Source organism: Mustelus asterias, chromosome 19 (assembly GCF_964213995.1).
Source record: "Mustelus asterias chromosome 19, sMusAst1.hap1.1, whole genome shotgun sequence".
NCBI classification, from domain to species: Eukaryota; Metazoa; Chordata; class Chondrichthyes; order Carcharhiniformes; family Triakidae; genus Mustelus; species Mustelus asterias.
This window is the reverse complement of record NC_135819.1, coordinates 59,861,264-59,873,739: the sequence shown is the minus strand read 5'-3', so window position 1 is coordinate 59,873,739 and position 12,476 is coordinate 59,861,264. Positions and strand designations below refer to the sequence as shown.

Sequence of the window (12,476 nt, the reverse complement as noted above, 5' to 3'; positions counted from 1 at the left end):
TAGCAAAATTATTCAAGAAAGACATTATTTGGCAGCAGCCAATTACTTCCAAACTAGAGTGACACACTGATGGCAAATGCAATGACATTTCTGCAGCTGAGCAGACTGAATTAAAGCAAGACATCCTTATATCCGAGATGAATTGACCTAACTACATTATGTAATTTGTAATGATATGGCATCCTGTTGATCTTTCTGCCACAAGATGTGGTACATGACTGAAGTAAATCTGTTGAGTAGCTGAGGGATGAATCAGGAGGAACCAGTGCATGGCTATTTCCAAACTCTCATAAATGCTAAGTGATTTCAGCCAAAATGAGCATTAGAGACGAAGCAGCTGAACTAACATCATCCACACAATCTGGGAATCCTGTTTGGTGTCAAGCGTAACGCCAGGAGAATTACTGATCAGTAGTAATGAGTACAGTTTAGCCCTTTCTTACCACCTGAAATCTGAATGCTGCAAAATTACTTTGAGCTTGAAAGGTGACAGTCATTGACTTTGTCATTTTCAAGATAGTAGTTGTTCAAAGTGCATGTTTGCATTTGTTGAGATTATTTTGGATTTGCTGTTGGTGTGGGTACAGCATTCCTCAGCTGTGTACAACATTCCTTGGCGTTTAGGAGCCAGTAATGTGCATGTTATAATTACTCCTGAAGAGCTCCTGCTAATGCTAGTGGAAAAAATGCAAGAAAACTACGAGCCTTGGACATCGATCAAGAGAGCGCTTAAAAATACCTGAAATCAAGAATCTGCTGATGACCGTGAAACCATTGTCAGAAAAACCCATCTTGATCACTCATGTCCTTTTGGGAAGGAAATCTGCCGTCCTTACCTGGTCTGGCCTCCAGAGCCACAGCAATGTGGTTCACTCTCAACTGCCCTGGGGGCAACTGGGGATGGACAATAAATGCTGGCCAGCCAGCGACGCCATGTCTCACAAATGAATTAAAAAAGCCTTACTTGGATGACAGAAACCAGCTGGGTGGGCAGTTTAAATACCAGAAATGACTTACTTATTATTTCTTATTCTTCTGATGGCAAAGATACCCACCTGTAGCCATTGAATCCTTCTTTAAATATGCAGATAGGGATCCCATGGCACTGACAGACCCCAATTTTAACTCCAGCCAGAGCTGGAGACATTCAAGTCAAACCACATAGAACAGTGGTTGTAGGGATCGCTTCCCACCTGTTAGAAACTCTTTCATTTTTTTAGTTGTCAGTTTTATCCTTATTTCTCTCATCCCACGTAATTAGCACAGAGAAGTATCTGGACAAGTTATACCCAGCCCTTATAATGCATTAATCATACCATACTCAGAATATTGTGTTTATGTCTAATCATTATGCCACAAAAAATATATAAATATAATAGACAGGGTACAAAGGAGAACAGCAAATCTGATCCAAATAAAAAGAGGATGAGTTATGAGAACAGATTAGAGGTGTTCAAGCTGTGCAGTCTAAAAATAATTAACAGTAAAGGTTAAGGGGAGTATGTATGAAAAATAATTGGTATAGATATGGCATATTGCAGAATATTACTGAAGTTTTGAACAGTCAGGCTCAGCCTAAAGAAATGGCTGGGGAGGGTTTGGAATCCATGGTGAGGATGCTGAGTTAGCCAAGGACGATGGCTTTGGTCTTCCCAATGTTTAACTGGAGGAAATCTCAGCACATCCAAGACTGGATTTCGAAAAGTAGATTGACAACACAGGAACAGTGCAAGTGTTAAAAGAGGGAGTGAAAAGGGAGAGCCAGGCAAAGATCAACTCTTGGGGAGCAGAGAGGGGGGCCATTTCTGCAAGTACTCTGGCTAGAATCAGATAGGTTCAAACTCTCCTGCTGCACCAAGTTGTACCCTAGGATCAATTGTAGACTGACAAAAGTATAATTGCAAGTTAAGCCTAACGCGATGGGAGAAATGTGATTCTCCATTGCGACATTGAGTTACATAGCTTAGTAAATCACCGAATCAGATCTCAGTTTGGTCTAGAAACCTCATTTGCAGCTCAAATAAGATCATGGCTGATCTGAATGTAAATTCAACTCCAATATACTAAGGAATGGCTGGGGGGGCTTGGAATCCATGGTGAGGATTGTTCCACAATCAAGAAAATCCAAGATTTAGAAACAGTAGACTTTCTGAACAATTTCACTGTTAACAGCTTGCTACTCGTGTAACCATGTTTCAGTCCGGGCTTTTTAAAAATGGGTTTATGTAAGATAGTAAATGTCCTGTGCCTCACTCTTATTATTCCCCAGGTTTCTGCAGTTTACCCTTCGCTTGGGCAGCAAATCTGTACTAAGCACGTGCAAGCCTCCAGACCAACCGGGAGAAGGGATTCTACTGCACTATTCTGCTGACAATGGGATCACGTGGAACTTGCTGCAACACTACTCTTATCAGAATTATCATGAACCACGGTAAGGAAGATAAACATCACTGTCTCGGACTTGTGTTAATACCAATGAAGTAACTCTTAATTAATGAATTGACTCTTCACCATCCTAGCAAACCATTCAGTTGTATCAAATCTGAAAAAACGCACTGTAGGTGTATCTATACCACATGGATTGCAACAGTTCAAGAAGGCAGCTCACCTCTACCTTCTCAAGGACAATTAGGGATGGGCAAAATGCTGGCCTAGCCAGCGATGCCAACATCCTAAGAATGATTTTTTTAAAATTGAAAGGTATTCCAGTTTTAATGTTATTTCTACTTTTAATTTGTTGCTTTGTATGGGATTTTACCTGTGATTCTCATGTAAATTTAAATTTTTGAAAAGGTATTGAAGAGAATTTTTCAAGTTGCTTTAGTAAACCCAAACTTTTTGGAATTGTCCATTAGTTGACGTTCCAAATTCCACTTTCCCAAAAAAAAGTTTACCCATTTCAGCCAGAAACAGGGGCCTAAATAATACACTCCCAGTTTGCAGCATTGAATATAAAATGTTACGTGATGACGTTGGAGGGGTGCAGGGTTTTTGAGGTCACCAAACTGGTTTGCGATAATACATTATGTGGGCAGGGCTAAAAGACAGAAACCGTGTTGTTTAAATGTCGATTTGGAAAGTCATTAAGGTTGTTAACAACCCAACTGATAGCAATAAAGGCTCTAAAGGCAATAATACACTTTCAGGGTGTGAATCACGCCGTGTCGGGAATCCGATTTTGAAAGGGCAATTTGATAAATTGCAGCTGAGACCAGAGTCTGAGCTTTGTACTTAACACTCAGTGACTGCAGGGACTGCATGTGAATGAGCAGACTATCCATTGGAGGTTATTTTAGTTGGAGGACTTTACTCTGATCTGGATGGCTCTTCTGAGTGCTTGATATTTTTTTTCCTAGCCATTTTCCAGGGGTATAAAGTCTCTAGGAAATTCGGTATGTCTGCTACGACTCTCACCAATTTTTACAGATGCACCATAGAAAGCATCCTTTCCGGATGTATCACAGCTTGATATGCCCCCTGCTTTGACCAAGAACACAAAGGATTGTTTACATAGCCCAGTGCATCACACAAGCCAGCCTCCCATCCATTGTCTCCTTCTACACTTCCCACTGCCTCAGAAAAGCAGCCAGCATAATCAAGGACCCCTGGACATACTCTCTGCCACCTTCTTCCATCGGGAAAAAGATACAAAATCTGAGAATGCGTACCAACCAACTCAAGAACTGCTTCTTCCCTGCTGCCATCAGAATTTTGAATGGACCAATTATATATTAAGCTGATTTTTCTCTTCATCCTATCTGTAACTGCAACACTATATTCTTCACCTCTCCTTTCCTTCTCCCCTATGTACTCTATGAACAGTACGCTTTTGTCTGTTTAGTGTGCAAGAAACAATACTTTTCATTGTATACCGATATATGTGACAATAATAAATCAATTCAAATCAAATAAAATCTAAGACAAATGTTCTTGGTTGGAGGCATCTCCTACTTATCTTCTCTCCTCCTCTCTGGAGGTTAATGGTGAAAGGAGAAAGGAAATTCTGGGAGGCTCAGGATGCTGTGGTCTTGCATGAAGGGGCAGAACAGCACCAGACCCCAATAACAGAAGAACTTGGAGATCCTCTGCATAAACACAGGCAGTTTTATGCAACCTCTCGAGTCTACAGGCAAAGATTTAGTTACCTACAGCTGATTAAGATTCAATGCAGGAGAAGACTCAAGATTTCTAGAGCCACAGTAACAACATTCTGTGAGATGCTCGCAGAGAAAATCTCATCCAACTTCATATGGGGTCACTCGATGCCTGTTGTACTATCACGGTGAACCTTTTTGTAGCAGGCTCATTCCAGGTAGCCTGAGAAGACCTTAGTGGCATCACAAAACTGGCTGCTCTCCAGTGCATAAAGCTCTTCACAGATGCAATGTTCCAAGGGGCTGAAAATTACATCTCCTGCACACAGGATGCCACGTGTCAAATGGGTAGAGCCCAAGGATTAGCAGCAATTGCAGGATTTTCCTGGGTGCAGGAAGCCACTGATTGTTGCATAAAGGCTCCTGCTGAACAGTCATGTCCCTTCATCAACAGAAAGAACTTCCACTCGCTCTGCATCTAGCTGGTGTGCAACCATAATCGGCAGATCATGCAGTTGTGCACCAGGTACCCAGGCAGCCTTCATAATTCCCACATCCTTCAGAACTCGCAGGTTCCAGACATTTTCACTAGCCTGGATTCCTTGGAAGGTGACATGGACTAGCCACTGAGAAGATGGCTTGTGCTGCCTGTGAGGGTGCCCAGATCTGAAGTGGAAGGCAGGTATAATGAAAGCCACAGCAGCACCAGAGCCATAATGAAGTTCTTCTGAAGATGAGATTCCGATACCTGGGCAAACCTGGAGGAGTATAATAGTGCTTCCACTCACATGTGTCCATGATGGTCATGGTTTGCTATGCAGGATAGCTAATGTGGTCCCATTATTTAAGAAGGGTAGGAAGGATAACCCGGGTAATCATAGGCCGGTGAGCTTGACGTCCGTGGTGGGGAAGTTGTTGGAGAAGATTCTTAGAGATAGGATGTATGCGCATTTAGAAAGGAATAAACTCATTAATGATAGTCAGCATGGTTTTGTGAGAGGGAGGTCATGCCTCACTAACCTGGTAGAGTTTTTTGAAGAAGTGACCAGAATGGTTGACGAGGGAAGGGCCGTGGATGTCGTCTATATGGACTTTAGTAAAGCATTTGACAAAGTCCTTCATGGTAGGCTGGTGAAAAAGGTTGGATCTCATGGGATAAAGGGGGAGGTGACTAGATGGGTGGAGAACTGGCTTGGTCACAGAAGACAGAGGGTGGTAGTGGAAGGGTCTTTTTCCGGCTGGAGGCCTGTGACTAGTGGTGTTCCGCAGGGCTCTGTATTGGGACCTCTGCAGTTTGTGATTTATATAAACGATCTGGAAGAAGGTGTAACTGGGGTGATCAGTAAGTTTGTGGACGACACAAAATTGGCAGGACTTGCAGATAGTGAGGAGCATTGTCAGAAGCTACAGAAGGATATAGATAGGCTGGAAATTTGGGCAAAGAAATGGCAGATGGAGTTCAATCCTGATAAATGCGAAGTGATGCATTTTGGTAGAAATAATGTAGGGAGGAGCTATACGATAAATGGCAGAACCATAAAGGGTGTCGATACGCAGAGGGACCTGGGTGTGCAAGTCCACAGATCCTTGAAGGTGACGTCACAGGTGGAGAAGGTGGTGAAGAAGGCATATGGCATGCTTGCTTTTATAGGACGGGGCATAGAGTATAAAACTTGGGGTCTGATGTTGCAGATGTATAGAACGTTGGTTCGGCCGCATTTGGAATACTGCGTCCAGTTCTGGTCGCCACACTACCAGAAGGACGTGGAGGCTTTGGAGAGAGTGCAGAGGAGGTTTACCAGGATGTTGCCTGGTATGGAGGGGCTTAGTTATGAGGAGAGATTGGGTAAACTGGGGTTGTTCTCCCTGGAAAGACGGAGGATGAGGGGAGACTTAATAGAGGTGTATAAAATTATGAAAGGCATAGATAGGGTGAACGGTGGGAAGCTTTTCCCCAGGTCGGTGGTGACGTTCACGAGGGGTCATAGGTTCAAGGTGAAGGGGGGGGGAGGTTTAACACAGATATCAGAAGGACATATTTTACGCAGAGGGTGGTGGGGGCCTGGAATGCGCTGCCAGGCAAGGTGGTGGAGGTGGACACACTGGGAACGTTTAAGACTTATCTAGACAGCCATATGAACGGAGTGGAAATGGAGGGATACAAAAGAATGGTCTAGTTTGGACCAGGGAGCGGCACGGGCTTGGAGGGCCGAAGAGCCTGTTCCTGTGCTGTATTTTTCTTTGTTCTTTGTTCTTTTGCATGCCATAGCTCACTATCCAAAGATGAGATTACCCGGAGGGTGAAGGGTTGCCAGATGACGGGGGTCATTCTCTGAAGAGAAGGGCTGCAAAATGTTGAGAGATCACGGCAGTGCTCCTGTTGATGGCTCTGGCCGTGATCATGTGGATGGATGTGATTATATGGATGGCCGATAACTTGGGGTTCTGGTCTGGGAGCCTAACAACCTCATAGGCCAAAGATTTGCAGGTTAGGTGGATTGGCTATGCTAAATTGCCCCTTAGTGTCTGGGGGACTAGCTAGGGTAAATGCATGGGGTTGTGGTTATAGAGCCTGGGTGAGATTGTGTTTGGTGCAGACTCGATGGGCCAAATGGCCTCCTTCTGCACTGTAGGATTCCATGATTCTAACCTACCGTGCCGACGTGCCAGTGCCTGCGATGGCAGTGGGTGTTGTGAAAGGAAGTGATGCTGCCTCCTCCAAAGGTTCCTCCTCATCCTCGGAGGGAGGTTCTGGCAGAGCTTGCACTGAAGAGGCTTCTCCTGTAACAGAGAGATATCACTCATGGGGTAATCGGGTGTCAAATACCTTGCCACATCAGCCCTATCACACAATGCACATCAACTATTTCACTGTCCGACAAGAGCGATTAGATTCCGCAGACACACCCTTGGACAATGATGTGAAGCTTCAGATGGTGAGCTTGTCTAGGTTCCAATGTGTGAACTATATTCACCAATCACGTTGGATGCCGAACCTCCATTAAACCTCCACTTGCCATCTCCCCTTTTCAATCAGTCTGAGTCTTTTGCCACCTCATTAGACCCTGGCCATCCTTCAGTCTCGTCTCTGCCTATACTACTGGAGGAGTTGGACTCCATCAGTGCGAGCACTCCCTCTTCAAAAGGAGTTAGGACTTTAAAATTTGGAACATCCCCGCCTGTACCTGCTGGCTGTCTCTCAAGGACATTGTGGGCTCACTTCCTCTGAAATTATTTAACACAGAACATTCATCAAAAATTTCAAACGATTATATGGTACTTCCAACCCATTAGTAGTTCAGTGCATGTCAGCATGGAGATATATTCATGTGTCATAAAGTCATCCTGCAAACCAGTCGCCCTATAACTAGACCATTGCTTGAAATGCACAATGATGTAGTCTAGGAGCACCATGTCCTTGAGGAGCAGCAAGGTTTAATTACCTCCTGTATTTGCTAGCGTGACCTGTGGCACACTGGACCAAGGTTACTCATACTGCGGCCATACTCACCCTGGTCAACCCCATTGGGTCATTGAGCCTGATTTGCATGTTGACATGAACGCCATCATTCAATAATACCTCTGGACCAGCACCTTGAAAGTTTTAGTTTGAAATTCGTGATGAATTTGCTTAAAAACATTCATGAGTGAATTATACATCTGTCTATATGGACAATGTATTGGGATATTAGCAACAAGTGCTGGAAATAATCAGCAAGTCTAGCAAACCTGTGTCTGCGGAGTCTGCACGTTCTCCCCGTGTCAGCATGGGCTTCCTCCAGGTGTTCCGGTTTCCTCCCACCGTCCAAATGACGAGCTGGTTAGGTGCATTGGCTATACTAAATTCTCTCTCAGTGTACCCGGACAGGTGCCGAAGTGTAGCAACTAGGGAATTTTCACAGTAACTTCATTGCAGTGTTAATGTAAAGTTATTTGTGACAGTAACAAATAAACTTAAACTTAAAACCTCTGTGGAGAGAGAAGAGTTAACATTCAGATTGATGACATTCATAGAAGATCATAGAAACCCTACAGTGCAGAAGGAGGCCATTCGGCCCATCGAGTCTGCACCGACCACAATCCCACCCAGGCCCTACCCCCACATATTTACCCGCTAATCCCTCTAACCTACGCATCTCAGGGGCAATTTTAACCTGGCCAATCAACCTAACCCGCACATCTTTGGACTGTGGGAGGAAACCGGAGCACCCGGAGGAAACCCACGCAAACACGAGGAGAATGTGCAAACTCCACACAGACAGTGACCCGAGCCGGGAATCGAACCCGGGACCCTGGAGCTGTGAAGCAGCAGTTCATCTGAACTGGAAAATGTTACAGATGCTACAGGTTTGAACCAAGCCCAGAGGCAGGGGAAAGGGCTCGGGGAAGAACAAAGGGGTCTGCGCTAAACTGGAAAAAGAGATTATATGACAAAACGGACAATGGGTGCAAGAGTGGCTGGCAATGGGACAAGTTAAGAAACAAAAGATGGGCCTGGAGGAGTTGTAAATGGCAACAATGGAATCATTATAAGAAATATACTGCCAGAATAAAATTGGAACACTGGTGATGATCAGGGATTGTTGGACTCCATGTTTGTCATTTGGAGTGCAGGTTTTCCAGGAAGATGAGGTGAGGCGAATTTACACCATTAGCTACACCACACCAAAGGTTTCTAGGCCATTTGTTCTGCTCTGTCATTACTCTTGCTGATTCAATTAATCAATTTTGATGGCTCCACCCCATTGAAATCAATAGTGATTATGCCATCCTTAAATGGACACACGTTTTCTAACTGATGCTACTTTTACTAGTACCACATGTTGCTGTTTTGTGGCAGCAATGTAATTTCTCCAAGATTCTCCAAAGAGCTATTTGTTGACATGTGACATTTTGAATCCTGCACAATTGTCTATAACATTTTCCCAAATGGTAGAATTATTATTTTATTGTCTTGATGATTTATTACTTATTGTACATGAGTATCAATACATGTAAACACCTTTGGATTCGGATTCACAATGTTCCCAGAAATACTTTGAATTCAGTTGGACTGGACTTGATCTCAGACTGTGCACCATGAGGAAACGAGAGAAACAAAAGCAACATTTGAATATGTTTTTAGTATTTTTTGAGGAAAATAACCTCTGCGTTATTTTGAGCTAACGGAACAAATTGTAGCGGTTAAGCTACAGAGACCTCAGTCACCGTTAGCCTAACAATTAGCAATGATCATAAATCATCCTGATAATGCTTATTTAGCACTTTGAGATTACAGGATTTGAGAGGTATTTGCAGGGCAGAAAACTGCAAGCAGAAATTTATGAAGCACAAGCGTGCAATGCAAATTTCAACTGGGAACAACTTTTGTAAGGAAGCATAATATTTTACAAATGCTTTTTTATAAACCTTTTGCTTCCTCATAGAGGTGTAATTGTTGGCAGCACTGTGTCAGGGGTGTTTTTGCTCATGATCACAAACAGCTCTTGAAGAGCTTTGCCAGTGACCTTTTGATGGTAAGGATAGTCTTTACGAATGGCAGCGATGGTCATCTATAATTTCCATCTGGTAACTGTCTATAATTAGTATTAATTAAGTTAATTACTGTGAATATGATAGTAAATGCTATTAGCTTCAATGGACAGCTTGGATAAATCATAAAATGGAAGTATTTGCCACAGCATGAAAGCTGGAAGCTGACTCCAATTGAGTCTGACTCACTTGACTGAGCTGGTGGTTGGTGGATAGTGTCACACTGAGGTGAAATATGTCATTGGGGGTGGAATTATATAATTGTTTGGCAATCTTCAGATGGTACTGCAAATTACTGAAAGAAACCTCAATGCAATATTTTACTTTGTTAATGTATAATCAATGTACCTATCAGATAAGTTAATCAGTATTGTAACACAATCTCCAAACAGAAATAATCAATGTGCACTTCAGATAAACTGCAGGCTCAGACCGATTTACATCTCTTCAATGAAGCAGGACTTTCAGTTCTTTTCTCTCTGGACTCTTGGTGTGTCAGTTTTCACATGGTTAGTGGATGAACTGTCAGACTGCGGGGGAAATATGAGATCTGGGGAAGCAGGGAAATTATGTAATCCTTTGGCAATCTTCAGCTGTTACAGCAAATTTAAAACTACCCTGAAATCTTGTAGCAATCTATTACTTTTTTCAGCATAGACTAATCAATAACTATTGGGTGCTAATCAGCATTTTTTTTCGAATTGGTGTTATTAATTAACTTGTCACCATGGTTACATTGGAATTAAAAGTTATTTATCACAAACTCCAGCCAAGATTACAGGATTGTATTTCACTATTCTTTACAAATAATTCTTCAGGCCTTTGCCATATTAAACTGCTTGTAATCCTTTCAAATTTTCAGAATTACACATGCCTGAAGTACTCACCTTGCGCTTATAAAACATTCCAAAAAGTACTGCTTCCTATCACACTCCATCTTCTTTTGGCCATTTTTTGATCTCTAATTATGCATACTTGTCATTGACGAGTTGGAACAACCTCGAGTTGACAAACAAGACAGGGATCTTTGCAGGCAGTGGCTGCCTGCTGGGCCAGATTTCTGCCTTTGCCAACTATCTCCACTGTTTGAGCTTTGTCCGCAGTGCCCATTGTGACTAGAACGGCAGCTGTACCAGGTTTGCTAACTGTTCCCCAGCTGTGCAAGGCCCAAGGATTTTGCCAAGTGCACTATTTTTGTGGTGTGTGCCACCTGTCCTGGTGACAGCACTGCCAGCTGAATAAAACACACTCGGAGCATGATGCTATCATTTAGTTCATCCCTCAATGCTAATTTGCAATTAACCCCTGAATAACTATCTGTCACCTTAATGAATTTGTGATCAGATTTGATATTTTGTTTTTAAGGTCATTTTATTTTATTATGGTTGCTTCCTTCAAATGATTTGAAACATAAAGCATAACCTGATGGGAGAATTAATAGAATGCACAATGGATTTAAGTATAAGTATTGTGATATTTCAAGAAGTTAACACCATTCCCTGGAACTTAAAACTGAGTTGGAGATATGTATATGTATATATGTGTATGTGTGTATATATATATATATATATATTATATGTGTATGTATATATATGTGACCACACTATATCTGTATATGTAGAAATGACTCCATGTGCACTTGCATGAGATGATTTAGTATCAATAGGGAGGCAGCCAACAGAGTTGGGGACAAAACTACATATGCTTCCTTTTCCTGTCTGCAATGTTTTTGTTTTTCTGCCCTTTTGCAGCAAAAGATAGAGCAGGAGTTTTAAAGTTTATATTCTATAGCACAGCATCAATCTCATTTCCACTTAAGATTCCTGAGTCAAATTCCCTTCAGCTCAATGTTTTGCTGTCTTGGGTCCAGATTTCCACTCCCAGGTAGGGTGCGCAGAGTTGGGACATTTCCCAGCTTCGTAAACCTGATCTGGAATAAAGAGGGCCAGAAGTTGGGGGTTTGTTTGCTCCAAGGGGATGAGTCGGGGCCCCTGGAATGAGTGTGTGCTGGAACATCTTCACTAAATGAACTGAGGGACAAATTAAAGGAATTAAAGGCTCGACTCCTCCCTCTGTGAATGCATCCTCAACTTCCTAACCCACAGACCACAATCAGTAAAGATAGGCAACAATACCCCCTCCACGATCATCCTCAACACCGGTGTCCCACAAGGCTGTGTCCTCAGCCCCCTACTATACTCCTTATACACCAATGACTGTGGCCAAATTCCCCTCCAACTCGATTTTCAAGTTTGCTGATGACACCACAGTAGTGGGCCAGATCTCAAACAATGTCAAGACGGAGTACAGGAATGAGATAGAGAATCTGGTGAACTGGTGCAGCAACAATAATCTCTCCCTCAATGTCTACAAAATGAAGGAGATAGTCATCACCTTCAGGAAGCGTAGTGGAGAACATGCCCCTGTCTATATCAATGGGGATGAAGTAGAGATGACCGAGATTACCAACAACCTTTCCTGGTCCCCCCATGATAACACTATGCTTAAGTAAGCCCACCAACGCATCTACTTTCTCAGAAGACTAAGAAAATTTGGCATGTCCACTACGACTCTCAATAACCTTTACAGATGCACCATAGAAAGCATTCTTTCTGGTTGTATCACAGCTTGGCATGGCTTCTGCTGTGCCCCGGCTGCAAGAAACTACAAAGGGTCGTGAATGAAGCCCAGCCCATCATGCAAACCAGCCTCCCATCCATTGATTCTGTCCACACTTCCTGCTACATCGGCAAAGCAGCCAGCATAATCAAGGACATCACATACCCTGAACATACTCTCTTCCACCTTCTTCTGTCGCGAAAAAGATACAAGAGTCTGAGGTCACGTACC

General features: G+C 42.9%; 1 protein-coding gene across 3 annotated transcripts in view; it reads left to right on the top strand.

The window, feature by feature from the left end:
* reln (reelin) overlaps positions 1-12,476 on the top strand; it is a 343,770-nt gene that overhangs the window by 180,001 nt on the left and 151,293 nt on the right. For all 3 annotated transcript variants that reach the window (XM_078235653.1, XM_078235652.1, XM_078235651.1), the window contains exon 20: positions 2,270-2,431. In XM_078235653.1, coding sequence (XP_078091779.1) covers positions 2,270-2,431 — 162 coding nt within the window. The remainder of the gene's footprint in view (positions 1-2,269; positions 2,432-12,476) is intronic.